Source organism: Cebus imitator, unplaced genomic scaffold, assembly GCF_001604975.1.
Source record: "Cebus imitator isolate Cc_AM_T3 unplaced genomic scaffold, Cebus_imitator-1.0 Scaffold18, whole genome shotgun sequence".
In the NCBI taxonomy this organism is placed as follows: Eukaryota; Metazoa; Chordata; class Mammalia; order Primates; family Cebidae; genus Cebus; species Cebus imitator.
The window spans coordinates 5267509-5283301 of record NW_016107333.1 but is presented as its reverse complement, the minus strand read 5'-3'; the positions used below and the strand labels follow the sequence as shown (position 1 = coordinate 5283301).

Below are 15793 nucleotides of genomic sequence, written 5' to 3'. Positions count from 1 at the left end.
CAGGCCTCAGTAATGATTCTCTTAAATCTATACAAATGATACATGTTGCCTGGAAAGTGTTGCTGGAAGCACCATGTGCCTTCCCTGCTGCCTTTCAGAAATGATTGTTTTTCACACACTTTCCAGTGCGCCGACGATTTCTTGCGCTCTCATTCTCACAGCTTCATTGCCCAGCCTCAAGCTGATTTGCTCAAGGCTCTACCTCCCACCAGACTGTGCTCCTCTGTGTGTGGAGGCGGGTAATCTGAAGGGAGGTCAAAGCCCTGGCCCTGGGCATTAGATCCAAACTGGAAGGCCAGGAATAAGTCATTCTGCTTCCCTGTGCCTCTGTTTACCCAGTTGTCCAACAGGGATTTGTTCATTCAGTAAGTATTTACTGAGCGCAACAATGTATTGGGCCTGGTACTGAGAAAGCACCATGATTACATAGGATACTCAAAGTCCCCACCATCAGGGACCTGTATCAGATAGGTTCCCTGTCTGGTAGCAGAGAGAGGCCAAAGACACGTGAGCTGATAAGTGACCAGTGCTTGAATGAAACAAGCAGGGTCCTTAATGAAAGAATAACAGCTTTAGACAGGGTGGTCAAGGAGGCCCTTACTGAAAACATGCCACTTGAGCTGGGACCCCAAATCATGATGAGAAGGAGCAGGCATGTCAACATGAGGATGAAGTTTGTTTCAGACAGGGCACAGCAGGTCCGAAGGCCCCACATGGGAGCATGCTTGGAGCGTTTGAGGAACAGCAAAAGCATGGTGTGGCTAGAATGGAATGAGGGAGCGTGAGCCAGATCCTATTTTAGGCCCAGGTGAGCAATGTGGATTTTATTCTGCATGGAATGGGGAGCCTTTTTTTTTTTCTTTCTTTTATTTTGACATGGAGTTTTGCTCTTGTTGCCCAGGCTGGAGTGCAGTGGCGCAATCTCGGCTGACTGCAACTTCCACCCCGCCTCCCAGGTTCAAATGAATCTCCTGTCTCAACCTCCTGACTAGCTGGGATTACAGGGGTGCACCACTATGGCCGGCTAACTTTTTGTATTTTTAGTAGAGACAGGGTTTTACCATGTTGGCCAGGCTGGTCGTGAACTCCTGACCTCAGGTGGTCCACTCTCCTCAGTCTCCCAAAGTGCCGGGATTACAGGCGTGAGCCACCTCACCCAGCCTAGAATGGGGGAGCTGTAATCCAGTTTGCCCTTTTAAAAACTGCCAGGGTTCCAGGAGTCATTATGGGTAAGATGCGCCAGAGAGAAAGCAGGGAGGCAAAAGATCAGGCCTGTGGGGGTGGAGAGGAGCTGGCCTCTGTTAGATGTGTTTTTGTGGTAGAGGGGTGAGGCTTTGCAGATGGAGGAGGGTGAAAGGAGCAGGTGGGAATTCCCAGCCTTCTGGAGTAGATAACTGAGTGCTCAGGGTCCCCTCTCTGGGAGAGCAAAGCTGATATGGAGGAGGAGAGGATTCAGATTCATTCTGGACACACTCAGCTTGAATGGCCTTGGCACTCACCAGCGGAGCTGCCTAGTGCACTGGGACTCTTGAGATAGTAGGTGATACTCCCTCCTAGCTGCTGTCAATGCCTGTGTACTGTAAAATCCTCTGCCATGTCTGGAGGGACTTCATGAGGAATGTGATGCTATAGGCAGGAAGAAGTTGCCTCTGTTCCCACTGCTGCTTAGAGCAGCCTCAGGAAGCTGAGGATCCTTTCTGAGAGGAGGCAGCCTTCCTTGGATCTCCTTGCTTCAATCCCTATCCTCCCTCCACCAACTAAGGTAACTAAGTTACATTTTGCCAAACTTGCCCCACTCAGTATCTGTCTTCCCACGCCGTGGGGCTGTCCTGCCCTGCTCCTTTGCTTACAGAGGATCCCTTCACCAGAAAGCTCTGCATTTCCTTCCACTCAGTGACTCTGGCCACCCATCCAGACACAAGCAACCTTAGCGTCTTCCAGAAAGGCCCCCAGACTCTCCCAGGAGGCAGTCACTTTCTACTTCATACAGAAACCATGGTAACAAGATTGGCACAGGCCTACCCCAAGATCAAAAAGTACCTCATGCCTGTCAGTGTCTTGGCTCCTACCCAGAGCACATTGAGTATCACATCCTATTTTTATGTGTGAAACAGCTGCCATGTTCTGGGCAGTTAGTGCAGCAAAGTGGCCATTAGGTAATGGTCAGCCTTTAGGCACCCCAGGTTCAGGCCACAGCTTCTCACTGCCTAGCTGGGATGTGAGTGCAGGCAAATCTCCACCTCTCTGTAAAATGAGGCATTTACATTTGAGAAATGGGAACCTCCCTTATACATGCTGGTTTTGAGCATTTAATGAGCTAAAGGATAGCTAAAGTAGATTCTCATTATTCACTGTAGTTATATTCACAGAGTCATAGTGAACGTTAAACTATTGCTCTTCTGGGCAATATAGGGTCACTGCAAGCCTGTGGTCATAACGTTTCCACCAACTAATCAATCCATAACCTTGTTTTATGTGTGTCTCTGTTGAAAGATTATTATTATTATTATTTTTTGAGACAGGGTCTTACTCTTGTTGCCCAGGCTAGAGTGTGCAGTGGTGTAATCTCAGCTCACTGCACCCTCTGCCTCCCAGGTTCAAGTGATTCTCCCACCTCAGCCTCCCAAGTAGCTGGGACTACAGGCACCCAGCACCACACCCAGCTAATTTTTGTATGTTTAGTAGAGGTGGGGTTTTGCTATGTTGGCCAGGCTGGTCTCAAACTCCTGATCTCAAGTGATCTGCCCACCTTGGCCTCCCAGAGTGCTGGGATTACAGGCATGAGCCACCGCGCCTGGCCAAAAGATTCTTTACTTAATATACTATTGATTCATTAACATTGAACTCATGGCCAGCAGCACTATGACTCATGAATGGATGAAGTGTACCTAACACTTTCTCCATAAGGGACATCACAGCCTTCTTGCACTGAGAACACGGGGCAGCGCTTCAGCACTATGTGGGGCCATTTTAAACAGTGAAGTCACCAACAGAAAGCTCACAAATGGGAAAAGTATAGCACTAAATAGATTGGAGGAAAGGATACTTGTTTACAGTATGAGAGCTGCAGTGAGAAGGTGGAGTGTCACCCTGTTCCACCTCAGCTGGGGATGTGTCAGTGGGCACATGTCTGCAAGCCCCTCAAGTGCTAGTTTTGCAAGTAAATTCAAGTGAGTAGGTAATTTTGCACATATAGAATTAGTGAGTAACTAGGATCAACTATATGAAGCACTTGCTCAGGCCTGGCCATGGTCAGTGCTCAGTAAGGTCAGGTGTTAGCATCAGAATCATTACCGATAGGAGTGCATCCTGGCTTCCGGAACAGGCTCCAAGGACAGAGCTAGCTCCGTGAGCTTTATGGCTTTGTCGTCACCAGTCTGACACCTTTTTTTTTGAGACGGAGTTTCACTCTTGTTGCCCAGGCTGGAGTGCAATGGCATGATCTCGGCTCACCGCGACTGTAACCTCCACCTCCCAGATTCAAGCAATTCTCCTGCCTCAGCCTCTTGAGTAGCTGGGATTACAGGCATGCACCACTACACCCTGCTAATTTTGTATTTTTAGTAGAGATGGGGTTTCTCCATGTTGATCAGGCTGGTCTCAAACGCCCAACCTCAAGTGATCCACCCGCCTCAGCCTCCCAAAGCGCTGAGATTACAGACATGAGCCACCGTGCCCAGCCTGTCTGACAGCTTTTTAACTTGTTGGCTTCTGTGGATGTTGGGGTCTGAGGTAGATGCAGATTCTGGAGGCCCTGAATACCCCCACAAAAGGGTTTGTTCCAGGTCTACAAACCATTGAATGGTTACAGTCAAGCAGTGACATGACTGGATTCCTCAAATGGCTAGGGTGGAAGAAGGACAGGTCAGAAGGCCAGGGGGCGCCTGTGGTAGTCTCAGGGAGGCTGGCTTCAAATGAGGGGGAAAAGGTAAGGATGGGAGGGGCCTGGTTGTAGGGGGCAGAGGAGGATCCCCAGAAGGATTTGGGAGGATTTTGCCATGAGAGTGCCTGCCAGCCCCTCTTGCTGGAGTTTGAAAGTAAAGTTCGATGTTGCTAATTCTTAAGCCACAGTGAGGGAGGTGGCTCTCAGACTGAAACATTGGGAAAGGAGAGGGTTATATGGACTGTCAACAGAAGTGGCTTTGAGAGGATAGTTTGTCCCTGATCCTGACCTAGCTGCTTGGAATTCTCTTCTCAGCTCCTTCTGCCTTGGAGGAAAGAAACAGAGGAAAGGAGGGAGGGATTCAAGGCTGAGTGGATGGGAGTCTTTGAGCTGTTTTACTACAGCACACAGATGAGTTGCCCAATTTAGCTGCGTAGTTTGACAGGTTACTTGCTGGCTGAGAGAGGGAGTGGGATCTTACCAGCCCTCAGCCTTTCCACTAATGAGCCTTTTCCCTAGCTTGGCAGTACCAGCAAAGGGAGTTAAGGGAGTCTGCCTGTCTTTGGAGTCAGCTTAATCCATTCATGGCGGGCCTAGAGCTGGGCCCCATTACCTTTGCTGTAAAGCCTGTGTCATGGCTCCCACATTGTCTGTGGCCCCCTGGCATCTGTTCCTCTTGAGGAGTCTAGACTTCCTCTCCTTTGCCCCCTGCCAAGCAGGCATCAGGGAGCCAGCAGGCATGAGGCCTAGTTGACCATCTTATATGCCTTTACATTAAAAAACAAAATGCAGAAACAAATTCATTCTGACCTGATACAGTTTGGAGGATAAAATCTTGAGGTAGAAGGCAGAAATAATGAGAGAAAGGAAGCTTCTCTTTAGAAGGAGCAAAGAGTTACGTACTGAGAGGCAGGGAGGCTGGGCTAGATGTCTGGGGCTGGGAGCAGGCTGCAGAGGATGCATCGCACAACTGGCTCGTGTCTGGGCTGTGGCATGAAGGACCTGCATGGCTGAGGGGGCTGGGAGAGGCAAGCATGCAGCCCACGGGGATGGGTGGTTCTGCATGCCGGGGTTTAGCAGGCGATTCACTCAGGATCTTTTAAAATATGCATAAGGACCAGCTGGAGGACACAGTCATACTGGAAGGTGTTCACTCCCTAGCTTCCCAGGCAAATCCAGTTTTTCAGACTGAATGAGCAGAGTTGGACTCATGTGCCCTGTTGTAAATTGTGGCATGTAGAGCATCTCCCTAGGGCAGAGGGGCAGTGATCACATCACATCCTGGAGGATGCAAGGCTCCTCAGTTCCAACATCTTGGATCTCTGGGGCACTTGCCTCCCTCCGTAGCAAGCTTGTCCAACCTGCGGCCTACAGGCCACTTGCGGCCCAGGATGGCTTTGAATGCAGCCCAACACAAATTCATAAACTTCCTTAAAACATCATGGCATTTTTTTTTGCTTAGTTTGTCAGCTATTGTTAGTGTATTTTATGTGTGGCCCAAGACAATTCTTCCAGTGTGGTCCAGGGAAGACAAAAGATTGGACACCCCTACGCTATAGTTTAATTGGCAAATGATGGCTGTGTACCGTCTAGGCTGGGCACTGGGCTGCCAGCACACATGGGACACACTCAGTTGGGGGACATGACCACAGCCCCGAGTGCGCCAGCTGATGCTTGAGAAAGGCAAGTGCCCAACCGGCGTAGGCCAGACAGAGCTAGAGGTGGAGGGGCTGGCAGGATGACAGGAAGCCTGGAGGACAGGGGAAGGGGGCTCCAGCAGAAACCCATGCACGTTAAAGGATTGGATGCATGGAGGTTGGTGTGTTTGGGAATGGTGCACTGTGCATTTGGTTCTTTGAAGCTAGAAGGGGTATGCTGAGGGGCAAGAAGGGCATGAGATGAAGCTGCCGAGATGGATGGGCAGGGACCAAGCAGAAAGGGCTCAGGTTTGGGAGGAGCCCTAGGACGTTGAATACTAAAGTGTTGGGAGCCTTTGCTATAGGGCCAGATAATCTGGGTTTTTGGCAACTGAGGGTTTTTGTAGTGATACTGAGGTTCATTTTCTCTTTCCACAAATTATTAACAGACTTCATGCTTGAGGCATAACTCCAACCCTGGCATGTGGTGTGATTTGTCAGGACAGAGTTCCCCTAATTGCCCTGGGCCCATAGCTGTCAGGTGACTCCTCCAAGCCCACAGACTAATGTGGTTGGTGCTCTGATGGAGATTCCCAGGTGGAAGAAGAGAGGGAAGTCAGGGGAGGCTCTCAGAGGAGGAAATTCCCAAACTTGTGAGTACCTGAGGGAAGCCTTCCAGGCAGAAGAACAACATGTGTAAAGACCACAACGGGGGAGGAAGTGGCTGGAGTGAGTTATTGGAAGAGGTAGGGGTGAGGTATTTCCTCACCGTATTTCCTGCATTCATACACTTGAAATGAGAGCCCTCCTGTACAAGGTTAGGTCCCATCTTCCTGCTCCAGTGGGGCAATACTCAGAGCTTAGGAGTGCCTGCCCCCCAGGGAGCCCCTGAAGCCCCAAAATCTTGTATGCTAGTCAACACCACTTACATGGCTGTGGCCCGTGTGTGCCTTGGGAGACATAAAGGATCCAAGATAAGGTCACCTTCCTGTTACTGAATCAGGCCTGAACTTGCTTTCTGGCTGGGTCACTTTCCCTTTGATGACTGCCTGGGCCAGGGCCCAGGGCCTCTGAGGGTGCTGAGTAGAACTCTGGGCCCAGCAGTTCTGAGAGAAAGGCTAGAGGGTCAGTCCTTTGTCCAGACCCTGGCTGTGGGCAGTCCTGTTGTCTTCTGTTGGGAAGAAGGTGTGCTTCTTCCCCACCAGACCCTGGTGAATGCTGCATGCAGACTCTTCATGGACAATGTCATCCCTGCCCCACAGATGGGAACAGGAACTGTGGTGTCACACAGCCTAAGCTAGGCTTAGTGCCCAGTTCTTGCTCCCCAATATTAACTATATTCCCTCCTCAGGGAATATACCCCCTTCAACATTTTGAGCGAAGCTGGGTTGGCTTCAGTGTTATGATCTAGGGCAGAAAACCCCATTTGTTTGGGACTTTTAGGCCAAACGAATTCATTCCTTTCCTGAAATCCTCAGTGAGTTACTCCTGTCTCTGCTGGGCACTAGTGGCCATAGATTTCAAGAGCTGCTCTAAACAAACATCCAGGTCTTGAGGGAAATTGTCCCTGGGCTGGTCAGAGAACCAGCCAGACTCCCTGCCAGTGGCTGGGGAGTGGTAGAAATTTGGCCTGCCCTACCCTACCCACAGGCCCAGTTGTCTCTGTACCAGAAATGAGAAGTCATGCCAAGCCTAGGCCTGGCCCAGCCTTAGCTTCTGCAATGCAGCCTACATAATCACGCCCTTTTTACAAGGAGTAAACTGGAGCCATACAACTGGTCAGTGACAGAGCTGGGATTTGAACTCAGGCTAGTCTGGTTCCACACTGTCCTCTGGCTTCTGGACCCTTACCATGAAAATGACTCTTAAATTAGAGAATTTCGGGCATCAGTGGAGAGGGCATTCACAGAGGAGATCTTTCCTGAAATCACAGTGATGGGAGGCTCCACACCCATCCTTGAGGGAGAGGATGAATGGGGCAGTGCTTTGAGTTTGTCAAGGGCTGTGTGAATACAGTGTGCTGTGACCCAGTAAGAGCCCCTCCCACCCTGGCCTCTGGAACAGATGAGAGTATTGAGAAGTCCAGAGGGCAGGCAGGAGCCTGGAAGCCAGGACTGTGCCTCAGTCGAGGCCCTTTCTACTCTCCACAGTCAGATTTTGGGTTGGTATGCCCCTGAAGACTGGTCCCAGGGCCCAGTGGGATGCTGTGGGGGTGTGGGGATGAGTGAAGGTCCCAAACACTTGCAGCCCAGCCTAGCAAGGAGGGGCCCAAGGCCTGGAGAGCGGAATGAGGTGGCTGTGCCGGGCAGCAGATGCGGCTGCTGCTTACTCCTGCAACTCTGGGCAAGTTGTCTAACATTCCTGAGCTTCATGCCCGCTGCAAAGTGGGCATAATCATGGTCCCCACCTCGCAGGCAAGGTGAAGCTTACACTACAAAGCCGAAAAGCTGCTGAGCACAGCTTAGTAAATGACCCAGCTTTTGGCCCTCAGCCTGTGCCTTGTGGCCAGCTGAACGCAGGCGCTCCTTTTCACTGAGCAGGCCTGTCCCTCCTCTCTCCATTCTCCTTTTGAACTGAGCCCTGCGTCCTGCTTCCCTCCTGCCTTTCTTCTGGTCCAGAGAGGTGGCTGTCCTGCCTGCACACTGGTCTTAGGTTGGTAACCAGAGATTGCAGGTATCTGTCTGGGGGAATCCCTCAGTTTTCTCAAGGCCTGAGCAGGACTGAGACATTTCGAACAGATAGTAGGAAGTGAGTGCTCCTGGCTTGGAACTCTGGACCACTTTGTCGCTTCCGGACTAGGCTGGACACAAGGCACAACATCCAGCTTCCTGGCTTCACATCGTGGCATGCGTTATTTTCAAAGAACTCACTGCAGAACTGTTTCTCTGCTGATGAGGGCTCCTGGCTTTCCTGGAAATCAGTATAAGGCCTTAGCTTCATAGATGTCTACTGGATGAACGGATGGATGATTTTAAATTTAATTTAAATAATTTTTTAAAATTTTTAGATAATTGTAAACTCACATGCTGCTATAAGAAATAATACAAAGGGATTCTTTGTACCCCTTACCCAGTTTCCCTCAATAGTAAGATCTTGCAAAAGTGTGGTACATTGTCACATCCAGAATATTGACAGACACAATCCAGCTGTCTTACTCAGATTTCCCCAGGTCCACTGTGCTCACTTGCGTGTTAGTGCTGTGCAATTTTATTCAGATAACCATCCCCGCAATCAAGACATAGAACTACTCCATCACCTCATGCAAGGGTCCCTCTTGTTACCCTTTTATAGCCACACCTACTTCCCTCCTGCCCTACCCTTCACCTTCTCTCTAGTGACCTCCTCTGCCCTAGCCCCTGGCAACAACTAATCTGTTCTCTATCTTTATAATTAGGTCATTTCAAGAATGTTATAGGCCAGGCACAGTGGCTTACATCTATAATCCCAGCATTTTGGGAGGCTGAGGCAGGAGGATCTCTTGAGTCCAGGAGTTTGAGACCATCCTAGACAACATAGTGAAACCCCATCTCTACCAAAAATAAAAAAGTTATAAAAATAGTCATAAAATATATAATTTGGGGATTGCCTTTTTTTTTTTTTTTTTTTTGATACAGAGTTTCGCTTTTGTTGCCCAGGCTGGGATGCAATGGCGCAATCTTGGCTCACCACAACCTCCACTTCCTGTGTTCAAGCGATTCTTCTGCCTCAGCCTCCCGAATAGCTGGGATTACAGGCATGTGCCACCACGCCTGACTAATTTTGTATTTTTAGTAGAGACGGGGTTTTTCCATGTTGGTCAGGCTGGTCTCGAACTACCGACCTCAGGTGATCCACCAGCCTCAGCCTCCCAAAGTGCTGGGATTACAGGCATGAGCCACTGCATACGGCCAATTTTGTATTTTTTGTATTGGAGAGACAGGGTTTCTCCATGTCGTCAGGCTGGTCTCAAACCCCTGACCTCCGGTGATCCACCCGCCTTGGCCTCCCAAAGTTCTGGGATTTCAAGCATGAGCCACCACGCCTGGCCAGATGTGTTCATTTCTGACCAGATGGAAAGGGGGCATACAAGCAGAGGGAAGAGGGGAGAGGGAAGGTTGTGTGGAAGGAAAAGGCCAGGGGGAGCAGAGAGTCTTTCAGTGACCTTGAGGTCTGTTGTAGCCTTTTGGCCCCACACACCTCACCTACCTCAAGACCCAGCTGGATAATAGGTTTGTGTGCGACTGTGAGGTGGGGGATATCTTTGACCAGTGGCGGCATCCCCTCAAGACTTTGTCTTGAATGAGGGTGGGTAGGGCCTGTGTGTGTTTGTCTTGGTTGTTGCTGTCTTGACTCTTGTTCTCCTGCTCCAGAAATCCTGGAAATGTGGCTGTATATCTGTCCCAGAAAGCTTACCTGGCCCCTACTTCTCTCCAAAAGGCCAAGAGACTGAAGAGTCCCTAGTTCCTGAGGATGCCCTGAACCCTTGATGCCTCATGCCCTAGGTTGAATGTGCATTCTCCCTCATTGCTGATGGAATGGCTGAGGCCAGAGAGCTAGGGCCAAGTCAGGCAGGGCCTCTACATTGGAAGGGGCTTGAGAAGGTTGGAGGTTTCACCATCTCACACTCTCCCCTGCCCTTCTCTCATCCATCTGCAGGTTCATCATGCCTAGTGGCCTATAAGAAGACCCCGCCACCGGTCCCTCCACGCACCACCTCAAAGCCGTTCATCTCAGTCACAGTCCAGAGCAGTACTGAATCTGCCCAGGACACCTACCTGGACAGCCAGGATCACAAGAGCGAGGTGACTAGCCAGTCGGGCCTGAGCAACTCATCGGACAGCCTGGACAGCAGTACCCGACCGCCCAGCGTGACACGGGGCGGAGTTGCCCCAGCCCCTGAGGCCCCAGAGCCACCCCCAAAACATGCAGCTCTGAAAAGTGAACAAGGGACGCTGACCAGCTCTGAGTCCCACCCCGAGGCCGCCCCCAAAAGGAAACTGTCATCAATAGGAATACAAGTAGGGGCTCCTTTTGCACTCTGTGTCCTCAGCCCGCTCCATGCACCTGCCTGTGTGTAATTACATCTGGTGGAGGCCCACTAGGTCTCCTGGGAAAAGGTGGTTTGTTTCTCTATTTTGGGGGGATCAGCCCCAAGTGGCCAAACTGAATTCCACCATAGCCATGTCTCACTGGTATCTGCCCACACGTGCTGCTGCCCTGCAGCCTCAGGCATGTGTTTCTGCTACCCCAGTGGGTTGTCCCAGTGAATGTAGTTACACCCAGCCAGCCATCTCCTGTCCACTGTTTGCCTGTCCACTGTCTGTCTGTCCACTCCACCCTTTGCCCTGCCAGCCAACCCATGGGAGGCGGGACTGGCCTAACAGTTCTCTAATCCAAGGTCAGCTCGGGTGCGAGGCCATAGCCCCGCTTGGCGGCAGGAGCAGCATGGAGCATAGACGCCGATGGGCCAGGAGCCCAGGACCCAGGGCCCTTGAGCCATGGGGGTTGCTCGAGGGGAACTTTGCCCAGAGCCCTCTCGGGCCTTGGGGACAGGTAGGTGGCTTGAGGTATCAGGCCCATGTCATTGAGAAGGGTGATGCTGGTGTCAGTGCCTCCCTCCATGGGATAGGGTCCAGGCAATGGTTCCCCAGGGCCAGGTGACCAAAGCCAGCAGGCCCTCCATAGTCGTGGCACACGGCAGGGCATGTGTGCCAGTTTCCCCTCCACTGCTTCATTGCACCTCCTGCATGCACCTGATACCAGTAATCTGTCTTGTATGCTGAGCTGGGAAAACTTGGGCCCTGCCTTGTAGTTTTAAGAGTTTCTCTAAATCCAAATTGAGTGGACTTTCCTTGCCCGGGCTGGAGCTACAGACCAAACTAGGGCACATTCAGAGCCGTGAGGGAGGGGCAGCTACAGTGGGTGAGGGCAACAGGGGAGACAGGGCCCTTCCAAGCCCAGGGGGATGAGTCAAGGAGGACGAGGTGTTGTACATTGTGGCTTAGGTTGCAGGGGTCTCCTCCAGCCACCCCTGTGCAATTGGCTGTGGCCCAGCTGATGACAGAAGCACTGGAATGCAGGAGCGTGGGACACAAAGTGGAGCTTGAATAGAACAGACAAGGCTCACTGAGCAATTTCTTGCAGTTGCCTGGATTTGTTTCCCCTCAAGAGGCAGCTCTAGGTTTCTGCTTCCCCACATATAAACAGGGAGAGAGTTGGCCAGGAAACTCTGCTGTCTGCTTTCTGGGCTTATTAAGTGTCCAGCCCCTGCCCTGCACAGGTGGGATTCTCAGAAACAGAGAGTAGCCTGATCTTTGACCCTGATCTTTGGGCAGCCCCACCCTCTTGGCCAAACCAGATTCTCTTACCTTCCCGGAAAGCCTAAGAATTAGGACCACTCTTGATTCCTTTCACCCAGAAAATGACACTGGGATAAGGACTTTCTTAGGCCTGTCCTGGGCGTCTTTTTCCCTGGATTCACCCCAGCCCCATTCCATGCTCTCACTGCAGCTCCTTGGAGATCCAGTGATACTGCATTTTTGTGCCGGCTTTTGCCGAGGGGAAATGTGGCTGTATCCCATCCCAGAAGGCTTCCCTGGCCCTACTTCTCTCCACAAGGCCAAGAGACCGAAGAGTCCCCAGTTTCTGAAGATGCCCTGAACCCTTGGTGCCTCATGCCCTAGGTTGAGTGTGGGTTCTCCCTCATTCTTGGGCGATGATAGAAAAGCTGGCCTGGCTGCGCCATCGCCAGGCACCTTCGACCCAGAAAAGAAAGGCAGCCGCAGGGCATCACTGTTGCCATGTTCCTTCCACTCCACAGGAGTGGAGGGAGTGACAGCTTCCCACTTGGCCCTGACCCCAGACCTTCCTGCTGCTCCCCAGGGCCACCCAGTGCTAAAGGTAACCTCAGCCAAGTGTGAATAATGTCCAGGGACCTCGGTGGCTCCTGTCTGGGTGGCAGTTTCTGAATCTGTAACTGCTGTCCAGGGTTTGCCCTTAGTGCACGCGCCTCTGGCCTGCCCCTCTGGGCTTCCGCCACAGGGTTCGGGGAATGGTCTTTGCCTCAAGACAGCCGCCAGCTTCAACTACACCAGATAACGGCTGTGGCTTTGTGTGTGTGTGTGTGTGTTTTCTTTCTCTTTCGTTGTCCTTTTTTTTCTTCTCTCTGATGCGTGTGAAGGAGAGGACTAGAAGGAACGGTTCCCACCTCTCGGAGGACAACGGACCCAAAGCGATCGATGTGATGGCACCCTCCTCAGAGTAGGGAAAGCCAGTCATCTCCATCCCATCCCACCTCCCGCCCACCTGCCCGCCCGCCTCCGCGCGAATGAGCAGTGCCCGGCTTAACCTGGTCCGGCCTCGGGCCCATGTGCAGTGTCCGCATGCCTCGTGTCTGTCTGTCCACACGTCTATTTGCGTCGTCCCACTAATGTGAATTTCAGCAGTAAGTGTGGTGTTTGTTTTTTATTTTTGTCTTTGTCTCCGTGCCGTTGCTGTCGTTGTCCTTCAATAAGGTTGACTGCATTCAGCCAGTGCCAAAAGAGGAGCCCAGTCCCGCTACCAAATTCCAGTCCATCGGGGTTCAGGTAGAGGACGACTGGCGGTAAGTCGGACAGAGGTGGCCGCTGCTTCTCCCCTCTCCTCTCCCTCCCTTCGCTCTCACCTCTCCTGCTCTCCCTAACCCACTTCTCCTTGCTGGATTTCTAATAACCAAGCTGGGTTTGGGGTGCGGGCGGTGGCCCAGGCATGGGAGGCTGGGTGGGGGCGGGTAGGGGGACAGATGAGCACTTGTTCTGCGAGACCAGTCACCCACAGGGCCACGGCTGGGCCGGGACATGGCCTCAGCTGCCCTGATGGTGGTGGTCTTCCTGGCCCCACTGCAGTAAACAGGCAACCTTATGACCTTGTCCTCGTGTGTGTGTGCGTGTGGGCTTGGGCAGGATGGGGCAAGGGCTGAGCCGAGAATGAGATGGGGGCTATGGGACCCGCTTCAGGCGCATGGTGAGCAGATGATGCATCCGTTTCTCTGTCTCCCGTGTGTCCGGGTCAGGGCAGTCTCTGGTTTCTGGCCCTTTTGGTGACTCACTCCTTCCTGTCCCCACCCCATCCACCCCCTACCCACAGAAGCAGCATTCCCTCTCACAGTATGTCCTCCCGACGGGACACGGACTCGGATACCCAGGATGCCAATGACTCAAGCTGTAAGTCATCTGAGAGGAGCCTCCCGGACTGTACCCCTCACCCCAACTCCATCAGCATCGATGCTGGCCCACGGCAGGCCCCCAAGATTGCCCAGATCAAGCGCAACCTCTCCTATGGAGACAACAGCGACCCTGCCCTAGAGGCGTCCTCGCTGCCCCCACCTGACCCCTGGCTCGAGACCTCCTCCAGCTCCCCAGCAGAGCCAGCACAGCCAGGGGCCTGCCGCCGAGATGGCTACTGGTTCCTAAAGCTACTGCAGGCAGAAACAGAGCGGCTGGAAGGCTGGTGCTGCCAGATGGACAAGGAGACCAAAGAGAACAACCTCTCTGAAGAAGGTGGGTGCGACAAGGATGATCCTTGGGTGAGGGAAGAAGGTATGCATAGCTGGTTCTCCAGCTGGTGGCCAGCCAGCTTCTGAGCCTCTTAGTGGGGAGGGTCTCTTAGGTTCTCTTATTGGGCTAGTTTTTGAGCTCCCTCCTTCTTCACATTCTTCTATCCATCCATCCACCTATTTAACCAAACCTCTTTCCAGAAAGGGTTACTAGTGACAGCTGCTTGTTGTGCAGGCTGTGGGGTCAGCCACACCTGAGTTTGAATCCCAGCTCCTCCCTTACTAGTGAAGTGACCTTGGTCAGTTTACTTTGAACCTGTTTCCTCATGTGTAAAATGGAAATAATCCTCCGATCACTATGTAAGCATGTTGTAAGGATTGAATGTCATGCATGTAAAGGGGCTGACGACCTGTCAAGACACAGAAAGGTGGGAGCATAATTATGCTTTCAACAGCTTTTTTTTTTTTTTGAGACAGAGTCTCACTCTCACCCAGGCTGAAGTGCAGTGGCACAATCTCATCTCACTGCAACCTCCACCTCCCAAGTTCAAGCAATTCTCCTGCCTCAGCCTCCCAAGTAGCTGGGACTACAGGCACACGCCATGACACCTAGCTAATTTTTGTAATTTTAGTAGAGATGGGGTTTCACCATGTTGGCCAGGATGGTCTGGAACTCCTGACCTCAGGTCATCCACCTGCCTCGGTCTCCCAGAGTGCTGGGATTACAGGCATGAGCCACCATGCTCAGGCAACTGCTTCTTACTGAGTGCTTTCTGTGTGCCAAGCACCAGGGATCTAACTGGGTCTCAACAGGATGGGAAGAAGTTAACACTTTTCTTTTCCCCTTATGTTTTTACCTATATCATGCCAATTTCCAAAAATTCCCTTGAGACACTAGTTCAAGAAAGAGCTAGACACTTGTAGGGAGCCTAGATTCACAGGTGCTTGAGGGGAGAGTGGGTGGTTGAAGGCAGGTCCTGGGACGCTCCAGGCTGTTGACCTGCACCCACCTGGTTCACCTGAGGCTCTGGTTCCCATTGAGCTACTCCTCCACTCGCAGGAAGGACAGGTCTTCATGGACCCGCATCCCACACCTGGGATGGAGTGGGGCCCTGAGGACACCAGCCTTTGATGATGCAGAGGGCATGTCAGAGTCATTGTTTTCACTATCCCCTAGGCCAATTCCCAGCTTTACTGTCACACCCACTAGTGCAGGGGACTGTTTTGAGGGAAGTGTCTAATAACTTTTTACAGTAACAATATTTTAAAAAATCAAAACGGATAAAAAATCAAAATGGAGACAAGGATGAGAGAACATTAGAACATCCAGCCCACCACCCAACCCAGGCCTTTCCCTGTTTTCAGTTTTTACTAGCTGTATATTCTGGTATTTGCCTTCATATATATCTTTTAAAAAATGTGATTGGTTACCTTGTATTTCCTCTCTGGAATTAATCATCATTACTGTTAATTTCCTGTTAACATAGGCATAGATGAGTGTTTAGCTCTCACACATCCTCCATCTCCCTTTCCTCCACCCTCTGTATATATCAGTTTATGGTTAAATAATAATCAGTGTTTACTATGAGTATGTTAATATTGTTTATTGCAGAGCCTAACAGTATATTTTTGCATTTTCTTGTTTTTACATTTTGTTTTTCCTAGAATGGTTTTCCCTGTTGCCACACTTTTAAAATATACTCCATTTGCTAAATTTAAAAAAAAAATTTTTTTGAGATAGTGTTTTGCTCTTGTTTCCCA

The 15793-nt window shown here is 51.3% G+C and overlaps 1 protein-coding gene across 14 annotated transcripts in view; it reads left to right on the top strand.

Moving 5' to 3' along the window:
* DLGAP4 (DLG associated protein 4) overlaps positions 1–15793 on the top strand; it is a 227761-nt gene that overhangs the window by 180802 nt on the left and 31166 nt on the right. For 5 of the 14 annotated variants that reach the window (XM_037732790.1, XM_017512516.2, XM_017512497.2 and 2 more), the window contains 3 exons: positions 10156–10517; positions 13014–13102; positions 13624–14036. In XM_037732790.1, the coding sequence (XP_037588718.1) occupies positions 10156–10517; positions 13014–13102; positions 13624–14036 (864 nt within the window). Of the gene's footprint in view, positions 1–9869; positions 10002–10155; positions 10518–12679; positions 12760–13013; positions 13103–13623; positions 14037–15793 lie in introns of those variants that run through there. The other 9 variants (XM_037732794.1, XM_017512506.2, XM_017512570.2 and 6 more) reach the window with 5 other exon arrangements.